The sequence below is a fragment of the Crinia signifera genome, chromosome 8 (assembly GCF_055691185.1).
Source record: "Crinia signifera chromosome 8, ASM5569118v1, whole genome shotgun sequence".
In the NCBI taxonomy this organism is placed as follows: Eukaryota; Metazoa; Chordata; class Amphibia; order Anura; family Myobatrachidae; genus Crinia; species Crinia signifera.
The window spans coordinates 76233055-76256766 of record NC_139224.1 but is presented as its reverse complement, the minus strand read 5'-3'; the positions used below and the strand labels follow the sequence as shown (position 1 = coordinate 76256766).

The following is a 23712-nucleotide window of genomic DNA, read 5'->3' as shown; positions in this document are numbered from 1 at the left end:
TCAGCAGCATTAAACCTGGTCATAGAGTCATTCAGCAAGCGGACATAAGTCTTGATAGAAGCATTGGTACTAGGTGGATCAAATTTAGAAAGATGTTGGCTTCTAATAAATGCTCCTGTGATACTATTATCAGGGGGTAGTACCGAGCCCTGAAAATGTTCCCGTAGCCGTAAGTTCCTACCCAGTTTATGAGTGTTACATTGCCATTCAAAACTGTCATGGGGATTGGTGGGGATAAAGGATAATCCCTTACCTAGGACTTTTTCTTCAATCGTAGTAAGCGGACGGTCCGACAAGTTAAACACTAGGTCCTCTTTGAACCTCTGGCTCTTGAAGATCCTTTGGTTTTGTCCGCTGCGGCGGGTTCTTTTATCCCGCGACCGGCTCTTTTGCGGGTGGTTACCCCTAAAGGGGGACGACCTGTGGAAGGGTCATCTGATTCTGGCCAGCCGAAGTCGCTGTCACTGTATGAAGAGTGTCGATACTGGTCAGGTCTCTCTCTGCGATTCCGCCAGTTTCCATTATTGCGCTGTTTGAAGTTGCGTCTGGAAGAGCTCATTCCAGAGACCCAGCGGTACACCGTGTTGTCTTCGTAGTCCTGTTGGACAGTGTGCAGCTTGGTCTTTTTAAACTTTAATAACTCCAATTTATAATTTTCACATTGGGTTTCCAGCTTCTGCCACAGTTTCTCGTGCTCTTTCGCTGTGAGCACATTCTCATGGATGTTGGTAAAGGCCTCCAATTTGTCACGGGTGGATTTAAGTTCACGCCCAGCTTGCTCTATCACTAGAAGCATTAGATCTAGCCCACACTTATTGAGTACGGCTACCCACCGTCTACAAAAATCGGGGCTGGATCGGCCTATTGTAGGAACATTGTGGCATCGAAACCCACGGGGAATCATTTTGTCCCGGAAATAGTCAGAAAGTGACTGTCCATGTAATAAGAAATCAATTTCTTTTTTACGCATCTTCAATAAGCGGAAATAAATATCTTCAGTATTAGGGCTGGAATCGCTGATAGATTCACCAAACAGCATCTGAGCAGCATCTTCAGCAGTGAAGGATAAAGTCTCACCTTTAGGTAGATTCAGGTTCCCAGAAGAGAAGGTGCTTTCCATTCCTCTATCTGTTTGTGAACTTTCCATCATGCGTTGTAGCACTTAGAGTCCCAGTAAAAATTCTGGTGGTGGTATAGAACAATAATCAAGTAGGGGTGCCTTGTCCCTGGTCAGAAGGCAGAAGTCTTCTTAGATACAGGCAGGTAAACGGACCAGCACTCTCCTCAAGTTCCTTAAATGTGGCTGCGTGCCTTTGCCAGGATACATACACAGCAGGGTTTCTCCTCCTCAAAGAAAAGTTGAAACGACACGTCACTGCAGCAGATGAACAATTCTTTATTGGAGCTTCAACGGTTCGTTTCGGGGCATCAGCCCCTTTCTCAAGAGGCAAACAGAACAGCTTACAAGCAGCAAGATGATACAGTGTCACAAATGGCTTTACCTTTTAAATGTTTCAGACAGGCGCCAAATCAGTCGCATTCACATGGAAATCAGCACAGCTGCGCTCAGTCAGGCACCAGCCGATGACGCGTACGGCTCCCACCCGCCGCGTCATCACCATAGTAACCCGACAAGCGTCCCGGCCTGACCCTGACAGCGCGGCTCCCACCCGCGCTGCCATAGCAACAGGACGCTGCTCAGCTGATTGCCGCACACAATGAAGTATCCTGTGTGAGCAATCGGCTGTCAGTTCTCTGCAGCCAGACAGACCTCAGCAGCTCACACCTGCTTAGTCAAGCCCCTGTCATCGAACTCACAGCCTATGCTCAAAACACAGTGATGCGCCTGTGCAATACATACATTCATAATATAATTTATCAAGATGTAACATATTTTATATCACATATACTCATGAATAGAGAATGGTTCTTTGCTGTACATTTATTCATCAACAGAACAAACTGAGAAATACACAAATAAAAATAAAAATAAAAAATATATATATCATAAACCCACAGATATTAACTGAATGGTTGATTCACAAAAGCTGGACCGGTACGCTTATATCACACCAAGTGGCTCTCACTCACCAGGGTAGATAGTAGCTAATACCAGAACAGCCAATGGAAACCGTTCAGTTACAGCATCGTGGGCACCAGTTCATCCATATAAATCAAAAACCATATTGTGAACAGAAAAACACCCAAAGTGATAGAATAATTATTCAAAAAATGCAGGTCACTTTTTCTTCAGTCTGCGACCTGAAGTACAAAAGGTTAAAAACAACATTAAGAAAAACATTAAGAGAAATTAGGAACATGAATGCCATAAAGTTATAATAAGAACAACAGTAAGGTTCCTAGAACACCAATCTACATGAACGTACTCCATACAATACGCTCATTCAAGCCATTTGGGGCCACCGTATGTCGTTTCAACTTTTCTTTGAGGAGGAGAAACCCTGCTGTGTATGTATCCTGGCAAAGGCACGCAGCCACATTTAAGGAACTTGAGGAGAGTGCTGGTCCGTTTACCTGCCTGTATCTAAGAAGACTTCTGCCTTCTGACCAGGGACAAGGCACCCCTACTTGATTATTGTTCTATACCACCACCAGAATTTTTACTGGGACTCTAAGTGCTACAACGCATGATGGAAAGTTCACAAACAGATAGAGGAATGGAAAGCACCTTCTCTTCTGGGAACCTGAATCTACCTAAAGGTGAGACTTTATCCTTCACTGCTGAAGATGCTGCTCAGATGCTGTTTGGTGAATCTATCAGCGATTCCAGCCCTAATACTGAAGATATTTATTTCCGCTTATTGAAGATGCGTAAAAAAGAAATTGATTTCTTATTACATGGACAGTCACTTTCTGACTATTTCCGGGACAAAATGATTCCCCGTGGGTTTCGATGCCACAATGTTCCTACAATAGGCCGATCCAGCCCCGATTTTTGTAGACGGTGGGTAGCCGTACTCAATAAGTGTGGGCTAGATCTAATGCTTCTAGTGATAGAGCAAGCTGGGCGTGAACTTAAATCCACCCGTGACAAATTGGAGGCCTTTACCAACATCCATGAGAATGTGCTCACAGCGAAAGAGCACGAGAAACTGTGGCAGAAGCTGGAAACCCAATGTGAAAATTATAAATTGGAGTTATTAAAGTTTAAAAAGACCAAGCTGCACACTGTCCAACAGGACTACGAAGACAACACGGTGTACCGCTGGGTCTCTGGAATGAGCTCTTCCAGACGCAACTTCAAACAGCGCAATAATGGAAACTGGCGGAATCGCAGAGAGAGACCTGACCAGTATCGACACTCTTCATACAGTGACAGCGACTTCGGCTGGCCAGAATCAGATGACCCTTCCACAGGTCGTCCCCCTTTAGGGGTAACCACCCGCAAAAGAGCCGGTCGCGGGATAAAAGAACCCGCCGCAGCGGACAAAACCAAAGGACCTTCAAGAGCCAGAGGTTCAAAGAGGACCTAGTGTTTAACTTGTCGGACCGTCCGCTTACTACGATTGAAGAAAAAGTCCTAGGTAAGGGATTATCCTTTATCCCCACCAATCCCCATGACAGTTTTGAATGGCAATGTAACACTCATAAACTGGGTAGGAACTTACGGCTACGGGAACATTTTCAGGGCTCGGTACTACCCCCTGATAATAGTATCACAGGAGCATTTATTAGAAGCCAACATCTTTCTAAATTTGATCCACCTAGTACCAATGCTTCTATCAAGACTTATGTCCGCTTGCTGAATGACTCTATGACCAGGTTTAATGCTGCTGAACACCCGGTACACTGTAATTTGTCAAGGGCCGAACAGAGTGCTTTAAAGTCACTCAGCAAGGACAGGTCTATAACTATCCGCCCCGCCGATAAGGGGGGCGGGATAGTTGTACAAAATGTGTCCGATTATCGCAAAGAGCTATATAAGCAATTGAGTGATGATAAAGTGTACAAAAAATTAACCTGTGATCCTACTAAAATGTTTCAGAAAGAATTATTTGCTGTTATTGACGGAGCTGTGTTGGAGGGGATTCTTGATGCTAAATGTGCAACAGCGCTGAAGGTAGCCAATCCGGTGATCCCGGCGTTATATTCTCTACCTAAGTTGCATAAAAACCAGGTAGACCCCCCTGGCAGACCAATTATCTCTGCCAGGGGGAGTCTATATCAACCCATCTCCCAGCTCCTGGACATGTTGGTCCAGCCCTTTCTTCCTTCCCAGCAATCATTCCTTAAGGATACCACAAATTTCCTTAATCGGTTGGCCACTGCGGATGACATTTGCGATCATACCCTCATGTGTGTGATGGACGTGTGCAGTTTGTACACGTCCATCCCTCACCAGCAGGGTTTACTCGCCATGCAAGAATTTTTGATCGACTTAGAGGGATTTGAGTTCAACATCAATCTGTACCTTAAACTGCTTGAGCTGGTGCTCACTAAGAATTATTTTTTATTTGATGGAGGGATGTATCTACAGACGTCCGGGTGTGCTATGGGAGCGGCGGTAGCTCCGGCTTATGCCAACATTTTCATGTTCAAATTTGAGCGCGAGTTCTTCTTTGAACATCGATACAGCCAGCACATCCGGACGTTCTGTAGATACATCGATGATTTATTTATGTTTTGGAATGGTGGAGCACAGTTATTTAATGACATGATGGGTGAAATCAATGAGGCGGAAACGCCCATAAAATTCACCCATAAATCCAGCCAATCATCTATTGAATTTTTGGATGTAACTGTCAATTTGTGCAATAGGAAAATCAGTACTGAGCTTTATAGGAAAATTACAGATCGTAATACCCTGTTACATGCCAGCAGCCACCACCCTCCTGCTTTGCGCAGGGGTCTTCCATATTCGCAGATGGTGAGAGCGGTGCGGATATGTAGTGACCCGGTAAAAATGCAGGATGAACTTAACATCATCATTGATAAATTTCGTAACAGAGGATATTCCCTTAAACTACTTATGACAGCTAAAACTAAAGCTTTGCGACTATGTCGTAGTGATTTACTTAAGCCTGTGACTAAGTCCCCTGCCTCTGTTTTTCCCTTCATCACTAAATTTGATACATCGAGTTCTGTGGTGCCCATTGCAAGTAAAGCATTGTGGCCCATAGTTGCTACTGATGCTAATTTACCTACATTTAGAAATGTCCGTCCTTTAACTTGCTACACTAGGGGACGAAATCTTCGTGACATTCTAGTTCACACAGATATCACCGGATATGGGGTTAATGAACAACCCAATACATCTTTTAAAAAACCTGGTTGCTATAAAGTGCCCTCGATGCACTACATGCAACTTTATGATAGTGGGGAGTGAATTTAAAGATCCTCACTCTTCTAAAAACCACCATATCAGGTATGTGTTATCTTGTGACTCGCAGTTCGTGGTATACAGAATTGTATGCCCTTGTGGCCTATTTTACATAGGCATGACATCTCGCAAATTTAAAGAAAGAATGGCCATGCACCGGTCTGCCATTAAATTGGCATTGGCCGGGAAAAAGGCCGACCAACCGGTGGCTATTCACTTTAAGGAGTGCCAACATACTTTGGCATCTCTGAGATACCAAGTTATCGACCAAGTCCCCATGTCATACAGGGGAGGAGATAGAATTAAAAAATTATTAAAACTGGAAGCCACTTGGATCCACCGATTAAATACGGTGGCCCCAAATGGCTTGAATGAGCGTATTGTATGGAGTACGTTCATGTAGATTGGTGTTCTAGGAACCTTACTGTTGTTCTTATTATAACTTTATGGCATTCATGTTCCTAATTTCTCTTAATGTTTTTCTTAATGTTGTTTTTAACCTTTTGTACTTCAGGTCGCAGACTGAAGAAAAAGTGACCTGCATTTTTTGAATAATTATTCTATCACTTTGGGTGTTTTTCTGTTCACAATATGGTTTTTGATTTATATGGATGAACTGGTGCCCACGATGCTGTAACTGAACGGTTTCCATTGGCTGTTCTGGTATTAGCTACTATCTACCCTGGTGAGTGAGAGCCACTTGGTGTGATATAAGCGTACCGGTCCAGCTTTTGTGAATCAACCATTCAGTTAATATCTGTGGGTTTATGATATATATATTTTTTATTTTTATTTTTATTTGTGTATTTCTCAGTTTGTTCTGTTGATGAATAAATGTACAGCAAAGAACCATTCTCTATTCATGAGTATATGTGATATAAAATATGTTACATCTTGATAAATTATATTATGAATGTATGTATTGCACAGGCGCATCACTGTGTTTTGAGCATAGGCTGTGAGTTCGATGACAGGGGCTTGACTAAGCAGGTGTGAGCTGCTGAGGTCTGTCTGGCTGCAGAGAACTGACAGCCGATTGCTCACACAGGATACTTCATTGTGTGCGGCAATCAGCTGAGCAGCGTCCTGTTGCTATGGCAGCGCGGGTGGGAGCCGCGCTGTCAGGGTCAGGCCGGGACGCTTGTCGGGTTACTATGGTGATGACGCGGCGGGTGGGAGCCGTACGCGTCATCGGCTGGTGCCTGACTGAGCGCAGCTGTGCTGATTTCCACGTGAATGCGACTGATTTGGCGCCTGTCTGAAACATTTAAAAGGTAAAGCCATTTGTGACACTGTATCATCTTGCTGCTTGTAAGCTGTTCTGTTTGCCTCTTGAGAAAGGGGCTGATGCCCCGAAACGAGCCGTTGAGGCTCCAATAAAGAATTGTTCATCTGCTGCAGTGACGTGTCGTTTCAACTTTTCTTTGAGGAGGAGAAACCCTGCTGTGTATGTATCCTGGCAAAGGCACGCAGCCACATTTAAGGAACTTGAGGAGAGTGCTGGTCCGTTTACCTGCCTATATATATATATATATATATATATTACATTGACATAAAACCTTACGGTTTTACATGTCCCATTAAGGCTTCTTAAACATGATCTGGCATTTCTGAAACCTGTTGTAACTCTTCCACTCAAACGCCAAAAAGCAATGAAATTACGATCATTAAGGCTGACACCTTAATGGACGTGTTCCTTGCGCAATACAGATATGGTACGCCATCACAGCCTGTGGGTAAGTGCAGATTCAGCACTCTCACAGAGTGAGATTGCTGTCACTCACACAATGGTGGAGCTGCTAATTCACAGATTTGTGTGCTCATTGGAATACACACATGCAGTCTATGCAACTGAAGGTCTGAGCAGTGTGGCACACTCATCCTAATAAGTACCTGCAATCATCTAAAATTGTCTATACCTCTGAGTTACTATAGTGTTCATTCTAGCACCCACCATCTTTAAAAACCGATGCAGTTCCTCTTCCCTGCCTGGGGTGTAGCTGTCTGCTATAGTAATTCTAGCACAGTGTGGTCTGTATATCCGCACTGCAGACCAGACCTGTGCTAGAAACACTACAGCAGACAGCAACACCCCAGACAGGGAAGAGGAACTGCATGGGTTTTCAAAGATGGCGGGTTCTAGAATAAACACTATTACTAGAACTATCCCACTGAGGGTCCAACATCTTTCACACTCACTACATCTATCCATTTCATTTAGTATTCACATGCAGTTACCAGAAACATCTTTCATAATTGCAAAAACTATAATACTCCCAACTACTATGCATCTACACTTTCTTCTCCTATACGCCTTCATGCTGCTCTGTCTTCCCCAATCCCTACTGCTGTGTGTACTCCCTCATCCGCACCAATGTGTCTTTTCCTATCTGCCCTGCCCTGTCTTTCCACACAGATGCCACTGTTTCCTTCTATCTGTGCCACTGGCTTCCCCTCTATTAGTGATAATCTGTCCATCTCTCCATCCATGCTGCTCTGCCCGCCTCATCCATGCCACAGTTTCCTTCCATCTGTACTGCTGTCTCCCCTCTCCATCTGTAATGCTCTGTTTTCCCTTTATCCCCTTTGCTCTGAACCCCCTCCCCCATCAGTGCTGTCTTTCCTCCAACTGCTCCTGTTTCCCACCCAATCGCATCACTCTGTCTTACCTTCCCCAATCTGTGCCACTGTTTTCCACCCAACTGCTTCGTTAGTCCCCCATCAGTGCTGCTTAGCCTTCCTACCATCTACGCATTTCTATTCCTCCCCATCCGCACCACACTGCCTCCTACCCCAATCAACACCACTTTTACCCAATCCTCTCAGCTCTGTTTACTGCTCAGACCTTCAGTTGCATAGACTACATGTGTGTATTCCAATGAGCACACAAATCTGTGAATTAGCAGCTCCACCATTGTGTGAGTGACAGCAATCTCACTCTGTGAGAGTGCTGAATCTGCACTTACCCACAGGCTGTGATGGCGTACCATATCTGTATTGCGCAAGGAACACGTCCATTAAGGCGTCAGCCTTAATGATCGTAATTTCATTGCTTTTTGGCATTTGAGTGGAAGAGTTACAACAGGTTTCAGAAATGCCAGATCATGTTTAAGAAGCCTTAATGGGACATGTGAAACCGTAAGGTTTTTTGTCAATGTAATTTCATAGCTTTTTTCAATTTATTTTTATTTATTTTAAATTTAAAATTTCAGTGTAAGAATAAAATTAGATTTTTTAAATGTTTAACCCCTTCCCGACATTTGACGTACATGTACGTCATGGTCGGGAAGTACTTCCCGACATTTGACGTACATGTACGTCATGGCTTCTAACTGTCACTGCGTCTATAGACGCGGTGACAGTTACGAGATGTCTGCTGTCCCTGACAGCAGACATCCCCCCTCGCCGCCCCGGTCGGCGATCGCTGTGATTGGCTGTTCAAATCTGAACAGCCAATCACAGCGTTTCCTGTGTTACCGGCGGCTAAGCCGCTCGGTAACACAGAAAACGGTGGTGATCGGTGCAGCACCGATCACCACCGAGCGGCAGCACCCCCCTCCCACCCACCGGCACTCACCCGGCAGCTCCGCCGCCCGGAACAGCAGGCTCACCCGGCTCCCCCAGCGCACGCAGCGCTTCCCCCCTCCCACCCCCCCCCCCGCAAGCTGCAGCAGCAGCAGCAAATAATAAACTGGGGTATAACTGGGTTATAATGAAATATATATATATATAAATATATATATATATATATATATATGTGTGTGTATGTGTATATATATATATACACATATATGTATGTGTATATATGTATATATATATATATATACACACATATATATGTGTATATATATATGTGTACATATATATGTGTATATATATGTATATATATATATATATATATATATATATATATATGTGTATGTATATGTATGTATATATATATATATATATATGCGCTTCCAGACAGATATTCCCGACATATGACGTATATATACGTCATGGTCGGGAGGTACTTCCCGACCGAAGACGTATATATACGTCATGGTTTTATAAACTGTCACCGCGTCTATAGACGCGGTGACAGTTTGGAGATGTCTGCTGTCCCTGACAGCAGACATCCCCCCTTGCGGCGATCGCTGCGATTGGCTGTTCAAATGTGAACAGCCAATTGCAGCGTTTTCTGTGTTACCGGCGGCTAAGCCGCTCGGTAACACAGTGATCGGTGGTGACCGGTGCTGTTAAGTACAGCACCGATCACCACCGATCGCCAGCCCCCCCCCCCCTCCCACCCGGCAGCCCCCCTCCCTCCCACCCACCCGGCTGCCGCAGCGCCAGCACCCCTCCCAACCCCCCACCAGCCGCAGCGCCAGCCCCCCTCCCAAAGCTGGTGACCAAAATGGGGTCACATGTGGGGGGGTTCCACTGTATTGGTGCTTCGGGGGTCTTGCTAATGCGACATAGCACCCACCATTCATTCCACCACCAAAAATCACTCCTTCCCTTCTGAGTCCTGCCATGCACCCAAATGGTATTTTTGGGTCACATATGAGGCATTGCCGTACTGGGGAGAAATTGGGGCACAGATTTTGGGGTGCTTTGTCTCCTTCATTCCTTGCGAAAATGAAAAATTTTGAGCCAGAACTGCATTTTTGTGTAAAAAATTACATTTTTTTACACAAAAATGCAGATCTGGCTCAAAATTTTTCATTTTCACAAGGAATGAAGGAGACAAAGCACCCCAAAATCTGTGCCCCAATTTCTCCCGAGTATGGCAATGCCTCACATGTGACCAAAAAATACCAGTTGGGTGCATGGCAGGACTCAGAAGGGAAGGAGTGATTTTTGGATTTTGCAGCACAGATTCTGGTTGAATGACCCCTGAAGCACCCATACAGTGGAACCCCCCCACAAGTGACCCCATTTTGCAAACTACACCCTTCAGGGAATTCATCAGGGGGTATAGTGTACATTTCAAACCCCCAGCGGTTTCACCAATTTTGATACAACTGAGCTGTGAAAATGAAAAATTTAATTTTTTCATTTTCACAGCCCAGTTGTATCAAAATTGGTGAAACCCCTGGGGGTTTGAAATGTACACTATACCCCTAAATGAATTCCCTGAAGGGTGTAGTTTGCAAAATGGGGTGACTTGTGGGGCAGGTTCCTAACTTTTAGCACTTATGGTGCCTAGAAACCTACATGGTGCCTAAAAAAAAATCTCATAAAAAGGAGGCTCCAAAATCAAGTAGGTGCTCCTTCTATTATGAAGCCTGTGGTTTGGTCAACGTGCACACTAGGGCCACATATAGGATATTTATGAAAACAAAAGAATTGGGGGAATCAATTTTTAGTCACATTTCTCTAGTAAAATCTACTGTGTTCGTTAGAAAAACGTATTAAAATTGAAACTCTGCAAAAAAAAAGAAATTTTGAAATTTCACCTACACTTTGTTTTAATTCCTGTGAAACACCTAAAGGGTTAACAAACTTCCAAAATGCTGTTTTGAATACTGTGAGGGGTGCAGTTTTTGAAATGGCATCATTTATGGGGGTGTCTCACATACAAGTCCCTCAAAGTCACATCAGAACTGAACTGGTCCCTAAAAAAATCAGTGTTTGAAATTTTCTTGAAAATTTGAGAATTTGCTATTCATATTTTAAGCCTCCTAGTGTCCAAAAAAATGAAAATGAGGTTGAAATAATGATGGCAACATAAAGTATACATATGGTCTATGTTAGTTATTAACTATTTTGAGTGGTATGTTTATTTGTCTCACAAGCAGAAAATGTGACATTTTGCAAATTGCTAAATTTTCCATTTTTTCACGACATTTTGGTATTTTTCACAAAAAAACACAGACTGTATCGACCCAAATTTACCACTAACTTGAAGTACAATGTGTCACGAGAAAACAATCTCAAAATCACTGGGATAAGTAAAAGCAAAAAAAAGTTATCCCCACTTAAGTGAAACATGTCAGATTTGAAAAAAATGGCTCTGTCAGGAACGCAAAAACTGGCTCTGTCAGGAAGGGGTTAATGATAACACACCCCTGGGACAGCGTACATGCGGGGGGTGGGGCACTGGGGGGGCAGCATACACACGGGGCACTGTACACACGAAAGCACTGGGGGGAGGCAGCGTACACACGGGGTCACTGGGGGGACAGCGCGCACACGGGGGCCCTGGGGGGGACAGCGCGCACACGGGGGCACTGGGGGGGACAGCGCGCACACGGGGGCACTGGGAAGACAGCGCACACGAGGGGGGCACTGGGGGGGGGGCAGCGTACACACGGGGGCACTGGGAAGGGCAGCGTACACACGGGGGCACTGGGGGGGGGCAGCGTACACACCGGGGCACTGGGGGGGCAGCGTACACACACGGGGGCACTGGGGAGGGCAGCGTACACACGGGGGCACTGGGGGGGTAGCGTACACACGGGGGCACTGGGTACACACGGGGACAGTGGGGTGGGGGACAGGGTACACACAGGGACAGTAGGGGGACGGATTTACCTGGATGCAGCTGCTCCTCTGATGGCCCGGGTGTCTTCTTTCTGCCTTCTCGGTGGCGGAGGCAACTCAAGGAAGCACCTGAATCTGGTCCGCAGGCTGTGGAAGCTCCTCAGTCCTGGCGGTGGCATGGGGAGGTCAGCGTCTGGGCAGGAAATATAATAAATAATAATATTAAAGGGCTCAGTGTACACACGGAGGGGGGCACAGCGTATACACGGAGGGGGGGCACAGTGTACACACGGAGGGGGGGGGCTCAGAGTACACACGGAGGGGGGGGCACAGAGTACACGGAGGGGGGGCAGCGCACACACGGAGGGGGGGGCAGCGCACACACGGAGGAGGGACAGCGTACTTACAGGGGCACTGGGGGGGACAGCATACATACGGGGGCACTGGGGGGGACAGCATACACATGGAGGCACTGGGGGGGGGACAGCATACACACGGGGGCACTGTACCCACGGAAGCACTGGGGGGAGGCAGCATACACACGGGGGCACTGGGGGGCGACTGCGCACACACGGGGGCACTGGGGAGGACAGCGTACACACGGGGGCACTGGGGGGGGACAGCATACACACGGGGGCACTGTACCCACGGAAGCACTGGGGGAGGCAGCATACACACGGGGGCACTGGGGGGCGACTGCGCACACACGGGGGCACTGGGGAGGACAGCGTACACACGGGGGCACTGGGGGGGCAGCGTACACACGGGGGCACTGGGGGGGCAGCATTCACACGGGGGCACTGGGGGGGCAGCGTACACAGGGGGGCACTGTGAAGGGGACAGTGTACACAGGGGGGCACTGTGAAGGGGACAGCGTACACACGGGGGCACTGGGAAGGGACAGAGCACACACGGGTGTACTTGGGGGGACAGAGCACACACGGGGACACTGGGGGGGACAGCGTACACACGGGGGCACTGGGGACGGGGGAGAGCGTACACATGGGGGCTCTGGGAAGGGGACAGCGTACACATGGGGGCTCTGGGAAGGGGACAGCGTACACATGGGGGCTCTGGGAAGGGGACAGCGTACACATGGGGGCACTGGGTACACACGGGGACAGTGGGGTGGGGGACAGGGTACACACAGGGACAGTGGGGGGACGGATTTTCCTGGATGCAGCTGCTCCTCTGATGGCCCGGGTGTCTTCTTTCTGCCTTCTCGGTGGCGGAGGCAACTCAAGGAAGCGCCTGAATCTGGTCCGCAGGCTGTGGAAGCTCCTCAGTCCTGGCGGTGGCATGGGGAGGTCAGCGTCTGGGCAGGAAATATAATAAATAATAATATTAAAGGGCTTAGCGTACACACATAGGGGGGCACAGCGTACACACGGGGGGGGGGGCACAGCGTACACACGGAGGGGGGGGCACAGCGTACACACGAAGGGGGGCACAGCGTACACACGGAGAGGGGGGCACAGCGTACACACGGAGAGGGGGGCACAGCGTACACACGGAGAGGGGGGCACAGCGTACACACGGAGAGGGGGGCACAGCGTACACACGGAGGAGGGGGGGCCGCACGCACACGGAGGAGGGGGGCAACGCGCACACGGAGGAGGGGGGAAGCTCGCACACGGAGGTGGGGGGCAGCGCGCACACGGAGGGGTGGCAGCGCACACACGGGGGCACTGTACACACGGGGGCACTGGGGGGGGGACAGCGTACATACAGGGGCACTGGGGGGACAGCATACATACGAGGGCACGGGGGTGGGCAGCATACACATGGAGGGCACTGGGGGGGACAGCATACACACGGGGGCACTGTACCCTCGAAAGCACTGGGGGGAGGCAGCATACACACGGGGCACTGGGGGGGACAGCGCACACATGGGGGCACTAAGGGGAGGACAGCGTACACACGGGGGCACTGGGGGGGGCAGCGTACACACGGGGGCACTGGGGGGCAGCGTACACACGGGGGCACTGGGGGGGCAGCGTACACACGGGGGCACTGGGGGGGGCTGCGTACACACGGGGACACTGGGAAGGGGACAGCGTACACACGGGGGCACTGGGAAGGGACAGAGCACACACGGGTGTACTGGGGGGGACAGAGCACACACGGGGACACTGGGGGGGGGACAGCGTACACACGGGGGCACTGGGGGGACAGCGCACACGGGGGCACTGGGGGGGCAGCGTACACACGGGGGCACTGGGGGGGCAGCGTACACACGGGGGCACTGGGGGGGGCCAGCGTACACACGGGGGCACTGGGGGTGGCAGCATACACACGGGGACACTGGGGGGTGGCAGCGTACACACGGGGGCACTGGGAGGGCAGCGTACACACGGAGGCACTGGGGGGTGGCAGCGTACACACGGGGGCACTGGGGGGGGGGTAGCGTACACACGGGGGCACTGGGGGGGCAGCGTACACACGGGGGCACTGGGAAGGGACAGAGCACACACGGGTGTACTGGGAAGGGACAGAGCACACAAGGGTGTACTGGGGGGGACAGATTACACACGGGTGTAATGGGGGGGACAGCGTACACACGGGGGCACTGGGAAGGGGACAGCGTACACACGGGGGCACTGGGAAGGGGACAGCGTACACACGGGGGCACTGGGAAGGGGACAGCGTACACACGGAGAGGGGGGCACAGCGTACACACGGAGGAGGGGGGGCCGCACGCACACGGAGGAGGGGGGCAACGCGCACACGGAGGAGGGGGGAAGCTCGCACACGGAGGTGGGGGGCAGCGCGCACACGGAGGGGTGGCAGCGCACACAAGGGGGCACTGTACACACGGGGGCACTGGGGGGGGGACAGCGTACATACAGGGGCACTGGGGGGACAGCATACATACGAGGGCACGGGGGTGGGCAGCATACACATGGAGGGCACTGGGGGGGACAGCATACACACGGGGGCACTGTACCCTCGAAAGCACTGGGGGGAGGCAGCATACACACGGGGCACTGGGGGGGACAGCGCACACATGGGGGCACTAAGGGGAGGACAGCGTACACACGGGGGCACTGGGGGGGGCAGCGTACACACGGGGGCACTGGGGGGCAGCGTACACACGGGGGCACTGGGGGGGCAGCGTACACACGGGGGCACTGGGGGGGTCTGCGTACACACGGGGGCACTGGGAAGGGGACAGCGTACACACGGGGGCACTGGGAAGGGACAGAGCACACACGGGTGTACTGGGGGGGACAGAGCACACACGGGGACACTGGGGGGGGACAGCGTACACACGGGGGCACTGGGGGGACAGCGCACACGGGGGCACTGGGGGGGCAGCGTACACACGGGGGCAGCGTACACACGGGGGCACTGGGGGGGGCCAGCGTACACACGGGGGCACTGGGGGTGGCAGCATACACACGGGGGCACTGGGGGGTGGCAGCGTGCACACGGGGGCACTGGGGGGACAGCGCACACAGGGGCACTGGGGGGGCAGCGTACACACGGGGGCACTGGGGGGGCAGCGTACACACGGGGGCACTGGGGGGGGCCAGCGTACACACGGGGGCACTGGGGGTGGCAGCATACACACGGGGGCACTGGGGGAGTGGCAGCGTACACACGGGGGCACTGGGGGGGTCTGCGTACACACGGGGGCACTGGGAAGGGGACAGCGTACACACGGGGGCACTGGGAAGGGACAGAGCACACACGGGTGTACTGGGGGGGACAGAGCACACACGGGGACACTGGGGGGGGGACAGCGTACACACGGGGGCACTGGGGGGACAGCGCACACGGGGGCACTGGGGGGGCAGCGTACACACGGGGGCAGCGTACACACGGGGGCACTGGGGGGGGCCAGCGTACACACGGGGGCACTGGGGGTGGCAGCATACACACGGGGGCACTGGGGGGTGGCAGCGTGCACACGGGGGCACTGGGGGGACAGCGCACACGGGGGCACTGGGGGGGCAGCGTACACACGGGGGCACTGGGGGGGCAGCGTACACACGGGGGCACTGGGGGGGTGGCAGCGTGCACACGGGGGCACTGGGAGGGCAGCGTAAACACGGGGGCACTGGGGGGTGGCAGCGTACACACGGGGGCACTGGGGGGGGTAGCGTACACACGGGGGCACTGGGGGGGCAGCGTACACACGGGGGCACTGGGAAGGGACAGAGCACACACGGGTGTACTGGGAAGGGACAGAGCACACACGGGTGTACTGGGGGGGGGACAGATTACACACGGGTGTACTGGGGGGGGACAGCGTACACACGGGGGCACTGGGAAGGGGACAGCGTACACACGGGGGCACTGGGAAGGGGACAGCGTACACACGGGGGCACTGGGAAGGGGACAGCGTACACACGGGGGCACTGGGAAGGGGACAGCGTACACACGGGGGCACTGGGAAGGGGACAGCGTACACACGGGGGCACTGGGAAGGGGACAGCGTACACACGGGGGCTCGGGGAAGGGGACAGCGTACACATGGGGGCTCTGGGAAGGGGACAGCATACACATGGGGGCTCTGGGAAGGGGACAGCGTACACATGGGGGCACTGCGTACACACGGGGACAGTGGGGTGGGGGACAGGGTACACACAGGGACAGTGGGGGGACGGATTTACCTGGATGCAGCTGCTCCTCTGATGGCCCGGGTGTCTTCTTTCTGCCTTCTCGGTGGCAGAGGCAACTCAAGGAAGCGCCTGAATCTGGTCCGCAGGCTGTGGAAGCTCCTCAGTCCTGGCGGTGGCATGGGGAGGTCAGCGTCTGGGCAGGAAATATAATAAATAATAATATTAAAGGGCTCAGTGTACACACGGAGGGGGGCACAGCGTACACACGGGGGGCACAGCGTACACACGGAGGGGGGGGGCACAGCGTACACACGGAGGGGGGCACAGCTTAAACACGGAGGGGGGGGCACAGCATACACACGGAGGGGGGGGGCACAGCGTACACACGGAGGGGGGGCACAGCGTACACACGGAGAGGGGGGGCACAGCGTACACACGGAGAGGGGGGCACAGCGTACACACGGAGAGGGGGGCACAGCGTACATACGGAGGGGGGGGCAGCGCACACACGGAGGAGGGGGCAGCGCACACACGGAGGAGGGGGGCAGTGCACACACGGAGGAGGGGGCAGCGCACACACGGGGGCACTCTACACACGGGGGCACTGGGGGGGGACAGCGTACATACGGGGGCACTGGGGGGGACAGCATACACATGGAGGCACTGGAGGGGGACAGCATACACATGGGGGCACTGTACCCACGAAAGCACTGGGGGGAGGCAGCATACACACGGGGGCACTGGGGGGGGACAGCGCACACACTGGGGCACTGGGGAGGACAGCGCACACACGGGGGCACTGGGGGGACAGCGTACACACGAGGGGCACTGGGGGGACAGCGTACCCACGGGGGTCACTGGGGGGACAGCGTACACACGGGGGGGCACTGGGAGAAGCTAGTTCTATCTCTGATATAGCGCCCCTTTTCACAGAAAAGCACCCCTTTCACACGCTGTACATCCTGCACCCATTTTATTCTACTCATCATCAGTCCGGCAGAGCAGCAGTAAAGGCCATTGGTAAAATTGCTGAGTATTGTCCCAAATTTAAATTACACAGCACGCAGTGACCCATATTCATATTACATAGCGTATAATTACCCATATTCACATTACACAGCACGCAGTGACCCATATTCATAGCACATACAGCATAATTACCCATATTCACATTACACAGCACGTAGTGACCCATTTTTATATTACACAGCACGTAGTGACCCATAGTCGCATTACACAGCACGTAGTGACCCATATTCGCATTACACAGCACGTAGTGACACATATTCACATTACACAGCACGCAGTGACCCATATTCATAGTACATACAGCATAATTACCCATATTCATATTGCACAGCACGTAGTGACCCATTTTTATATTACACAGCATGTAGTGACCCATAGTCGCATTACACAGCACGTAGTGACACATATTCGCATTACATAGCGCGTAGTGACCATATTCACATTTCCCAGCATGTAGTGACCCATAGTCACATTACACAGCGATTAGTATCCTATATTCACATTACACAGAGGGTAGTGACCTATATTCACATTACATAGGACGTAGTGACCTATAATCACAGTACGCAGGACGTAGTGACCTATATTCACAGTACGCAGGACATATTGACCTATATTCAAAGTACGCAGAACGTAGTGACCCATATTCACATTAAGCAGGACGTAGTGAACCATATTCACATTACAGAGCATGTAGTGACCCATAGTCACATTACACAGTGCGTAGTGACCCATATTCAAAGTACGCAGAACGTAGTGACCCATATTCACATTAAGCAGGACGTAGCGAACCATATTCACATTAGAGAGCACATAGTGACCCATACTCACATTGCACAGTGACCTATATTCACATTACACAGCGCATACTGATCAATATTCATATTACACAGAGAGTGGGCGTTCGGAGGGCGGCGTTCCACTCGCTAAGCAGCAAAAGAACGATGCTTAGCGAGTGATCCTGAATCAGGCCCCCCTGTTCCTCTTACAAACTATGCTCTCACACACTGGTGCCTCCCCAGTCCATGCACACATTACCTTCAGCCTGGAGCAGCATGCCACAGATCAGTAAGCAGATCTTCAGCTACAGTAATCGCCAGGCAAAGCTACCCCATGCACAAGCAAAGGAGCATGATAGTTTTCAAAAGGGGGCGTGGCCATGGGGGTCTGTGATTAGGCCACGCCCCTTTTGAAAACTATCAGTAGCCCAGGCTACTGCTAGCCGGCCGGGGGAGGGGACAAGCGGGGAATCCTAAAGCCTGGTTTGCCTCTGCCAGTGCTTTTGACTAGTGAGGCAGAGCCGGTCTGAGGCTGAGTCAGCTCAGCAGCAGCATTGCAACAGCAGCCAGCCCGTCCGGCTCTGAGACTGGCAGCAGCATCACACTGCTGCTGACAGTCATAAGGAGGTGCCTGTGCACCCCCTTGTGCACGCCTATGGTGGGCATTAGGGGTACATTGTGAGCACTCACTTGCTGCCCCTGGGCTACCCTGCTCCATGGAGTCCTCTTCCAGGCTGCTATATCTGCTGCTTCTGCATGTGACGTTCAGCTGGCACAGAGACCATCTGAACTCACTCACCAGCGCTCAGCAACTGCACTCATGTCGGGTAGCTGTCAGCCGACTCCCCTGTAGCAGCGCCACAATTGTTTGTTTCTCCCTCTGTCCCTGCTGGCTGCAGCCTGAGCCACAACTTCCTCTATGGGGGAGAGAAGCCACAGCCAGTGCCCTGCACGGCTAACATACAACACACACCTGCAGGGTGGTAAAGTAACCTGGACAGCGCCCGCATATAACGCCTGCTGGACGGCAGGACAGTCACCCAGCAGCCCAGCACCAGGAGCACTTCCCCACAAAAAGCACTTTCATATTTGAATTTCCCGGCAGTGCTGGCAGTGCAGTGAATAAATTAGCTGACGTCACTCAGCTTACACCCACCTCCGGAACAGCACGGACCTTATTAAACTCTGTCATTAGAACAGTGTCAGTGAAAATAATCACACAGCGCCCCCCACCCCTCCATCCTCACCCCCATGTATAACATAAACACCACTAATTACACTTACACAAAAGAATTTCAGTTTGCGAGCAGGAGTCGGCCATCTTGATACACTCAAGTGAAGCCTCTCTGTGTACTCCCCCTCCTGGTGGCTTCTACGGTTGCGCAACAAGTTGAAACCTCCTATCTTTATAATGGGGGACGTTTCACTAAATTATAAAAAAAACTGCACCTATCTGAAAATCCTCAACCCCAAAAGGCACTCCACTGGGACAATAGCTACCTAATAAAACAAACCCCAAGTCTCAATTGTTCCTCTACCCCGAGTTATGCCTTCCCAAAAAAAACCTCATAGACTAACATGGGTGACAAAGTGTCATTTCTGAAGTGTCAGAAAAAAACTGACAGTTGGAAGTTTAGATCGCTCCCAATTGGTCATTTTTTAATATTTCGCCCTGAAATTTGGCACGCAGCACCGGTTGACGATTCTATGCGTCCATGCCAAATTTCAGCTCAGTACGCCCAGTCACTTTTGAGGTGCAGTCCCTCAAACACCATGCCCCCATCCGAAAAGTTCCCTATGGGAAAAATCCGTTCGTTGGATTCAGCCTTAATATAAGGGCATTTCCGTGCCCTTATAATATATATATATATATATATATATATATATATATATATATATATATATATACATATATATATATATATATATAGACAAAAACATGGGTCTCAAAAATGGGGTTCTTTCTTTTAGGGCCATAACTAGGGGGAAGCGGTGCACCGCATAGACAGCAGAGGTTCTGTGGGAGCACTCTCGACCACTACACCGCCTGCGCTTGTCTAGCAGAGTCATGGGATGGCACCCTTCAGCCAGTAGCGCAGCAGTAGTATCCCTGCAGCGGCCTGTACTCTGGATACTGCTGTAATTTCTGGGTGCTGGCAACCCGCATTCTGTGCATGACATCACACGCAAAGGAGGCCGGGCCAGCACAGGGCGCTGCGAGTGATTGTTACTGTGCTGCTTTCTTTGCTTATAGTAGACTCTATTTAGAATAACGTAGTACTCTATTAAACCCACATAAGCATCACCAACAGTTCGATTTTTTGGTACTTGTTTCCTAGAATGGCCACACCGATTTTGATCGGGTCGGAAAAATTGCATGCGATGCGACCGACGCGATGGACCCGATTTTTACATTGATTCAAATGTGAATAGGGTCCCTGGGACCCTATTTTACATTGGATTCAATGTAAAATTGTCCCCAGACCCCAATTTTAACCCCCCTGATGACTCAAATTCCCCCATTGTGAACGGTACCCCACGATTGACGCCATCCCGAAGCATGGCGAGCGTAGCGAGCCCGCTAGGGGCGGCGGCACGCGTCCTCCGACCTTTTCATACCCCTACTATCCACGTCGGCGTGGAGTTGAGAATATAAAGTGTGGCGAGCGCAGCGAGCCACCAAGCCCGAAGCGTGGCGAGCGGACGCGCATAACTTCACAGGTATACGCGTGCGCTCGCCACGCTTCGGGCTCGGTGGCTCGTCACACTTTATATTCTCAACTCCACGCCGACGTGGATAGTAGGGGTATGAAAAGGTCGGAGGACGCGCACCGCCGCCCCTCGCGGGCTCGCCACGCTACGGGTTGGCGTTAATCGCGGGGTGCCGTTCACAATGGGGGGGCATTAATTAATAGCCATGACGGGGCCAAATACAATGAGATATTGGGCCATTTCCCATTGTTTGCTATGTAAAATGTTGTTAATCGTGTCCATCGCATCTTGTGCCATTATAATGGCACAAGACCGACGCGATCAACGCGATTGCATTGTTAAAAATATTTTAACATTGAACATGGCAAAATTGAGTTGATCGCGTCGGTCGCGTGCCATGTTAGTGCACGCGACCGACGCGATGAACGCGATTTTGCCTTTGCCGGCAAAATGGACCTGATTTCTAAGGAAATCGGGTCCATCGCGTTAGTCGTGTACCTTAACTTAAGGTACACGATTACTAACGATTGTGGCCGTTCTAGGAAACAAGTACCGATTTTTTTTTTTTCACAAATGAAAGGTGGTAATCTTACAAATAGTTGGTTTAGCAAAATAATTACAAATGATATCCTGTGCAGTGCAGCATATCCCAAATTATTATGCTCGGTATAACATGATAAACGTTACATTAAAGTACGCCAATACTGTAATACTGTAATACAGAACCTCTGTGTAGCATAAACTTTGCAGCAAATCTTACGAGTAACATACTGTACACATTGCGTAAACACTCTAAAACCAGTGCCTAATACAGAGATAAGCATTCAGAATCAGAAATAGAAAACACCCGGGCCAGTCTGCCTTCCCTCAAGCTCCGCCCCTAAGCCCAGAAGGAGCCATCATCATACAGGCGACGGTGTACGTGACTGTGACCTCTAATATCCACGCTAGCAACAGATTCCTCCGCATATCTTTTTGGTTGTGCATTTTGTCCTACTGCAGTGCTGCTGCGCGTTTGCCGTTCAACCAGTCTACAGTAACGTCACATACGCCCCCTGGTCACGTGACTGGAATGTCATTAAGGTCCTTCTGAATGTTCTGTACAGTGTTTTTCTTTGGCTTCGCAGAAACCTCCAAGGTGAGTGAGAAAGCTGCACGCCGGTGGGATTAATGGTCGTTCGCCGGCTTCCCTCACATACAGCAATCTTACACGTGGGACACTAGGGAAACGTTAAAAGATACAGAAACACGCATGGTATGCAGCTACTCAAAAAAAAAAAAACCTGGTAGGAAGTTGCTGATAGCGCCGTAAATGGTCAGTAACACGCGCCCAAACACGTCTTCTGTCAGTGTTACAAGAGGTTATGCTGTCTAACATTGTATAAAGGGAACAGAGAAGTAATAAACTCGAAGTTGCTGTAATTTATACCACTTTCAAAAATACGACCCAGGAATTTCCCTGCTCAGACCTGGGTCGTTTTCATTTGAAAAAAAAAAAGTTCTTGCCCAAGACCCTTTTTTTTTTCACATTATGGGGTCTATTTAGTAAGGACCGCATATACAATGTGATTCAGGTGGGCCCTTACTGCCCAGGATCGCATTGCAAAACTTGATTTGGTGAGGCGGCGCAGTTTCACGCGCCGCCGCGCGCACACTCTGTCTCAGAAACTTGGCAGCCAGCCTTAACTGTGCTACGTATTGTAAGCTACGTTATCAGCGTAGTGCCGGGCAGCAGCGCGCTGCCCAGGCGCTGACAGGTCACTGTGGTACTTGTAGTTTCACAGTGAAATAGGCAGTCCTGCGCACTGCTGACAACGGGGGCATGTGAAGTGGACACCCCGGCACACCCCTGTCGTGCCGGGGCTTCTAAACTACACAGCCTGGCACACCGCTATCAAAGGGGGTGTCCCCCATGTAAACACTAAATTTTAGGCGCAAAACCGTCTGAATCCACACTGCCTGCAAGCCGCTAAGAAGGGGGAGTCTGGATTTAGGCGCTAAAGCGTCTGAATCCAGGCTCCCTGCAAGCCGCTAAGAAGGGGGGTGTCTGGATTTAGGCGCTAAAGCGTCTGAATCCAGGCTCCCTGCAAGCTGCTAAGAAGCGGAGTTTCTGGATTTAGACACTAAAGCATCTGAATCTAGGCTCCCTGAAAGCCGCTAAGGTGGTGGGGCATCTAAATTTAGATGCTAAAGCGTCTGGATTTAGTTGGGGGTAGGGGTACATCTAAATTTAGACGCTAAAGCATCAAAATTTAGTTGGGTCTAGGGGTACACTATTGAAACCTGTCCACAATGACACTAGTCGACGCAACAGCTGTCGACCTTGTTAATTCCACTATCCACGCCAACCCGAAGCGTGGCGAGCGGGGGCACGCGTCCTATGACCATTTCATACCCCCACTATCCACATCGGCGTGGAGTTGATTTTATAAAGTGTGGCGAGCCACCGAGCCCGAAGGGTGGCGAGCGGAAGCGGATACCTGTGAAGCCCGCGAGGGGACCCGTATACCTGTGAAGGTATGCGCCTCCCCTCGCGGGGCTCGCTGCGCTCGCCACGTTTCGGGCTCGGTGGCTCGCTGCGGTCGCCACACTTTATAAAATTAACTCCACGCCGACGTGGATAGCGGGGGTATGAAAAGGTCGTAGGACGCGTACCGCCGCCCCTCGTGGGGCTCGCACTCGCCACGCTTCGGGTTGGCGTGGATAGTGGAATTAACAAGGTCAACAGCTGTTGTGTCGACTAGTGTCATTGTGAACAGGTTTAAGAGTGTTTTGCATAGTGCACCCCTATGTACCCCTACACTCTACTAAATTC

General features: G+C 51.1%; 1 protein-coding gene and 1 long non-coding RNA gene across 3 annotated transcripts in view; one reads left to right on the top strand and one right to left on the bottom strand.

The window, feature by feature from the left end:
- Nucleotides 1–1634: 1634 nt before the first annotated feature.
- Nucleotides 1635–21932, bottom strand: LOC146026222 (uncharacterized). 2 transcript variants are annotated; one of them, XR_014454394.1, is made up of 5 exons: nt 21806–21932; nt 16429–16570; nt 12958–13124; nt 11861–12002; nt 1635–2262 (listed from the first exon to the last, which is right to left on the bottom strand). It is a non-coding gene; the product is annotated as an uncharacterized LOC146026222 (long non-coding RNA). The 2 variants fall into 2 exon arrangements; XR_014454393.1 differs by lacking the exon at nt 1635–2262 and having other exon boundaries at nt 11647–12002.
- Nucleotides 21831–23712, top strand: part of TXN2 (thioredoxin 2) — a 59178-nt gene continuing 57296 nt past the window's right edge. Inside the window, exon 1 of the mRNA XM_083156679.1 lies at nt 21831–22035. Coding sequence (XP_083012805.1) covers nt 21991–22035 — 45 coding nt within the window. The 5' untranslated portion in view covers nt 21831–21990. The remainder of the gene's footprint in view (nt 22036–23712) is intronic.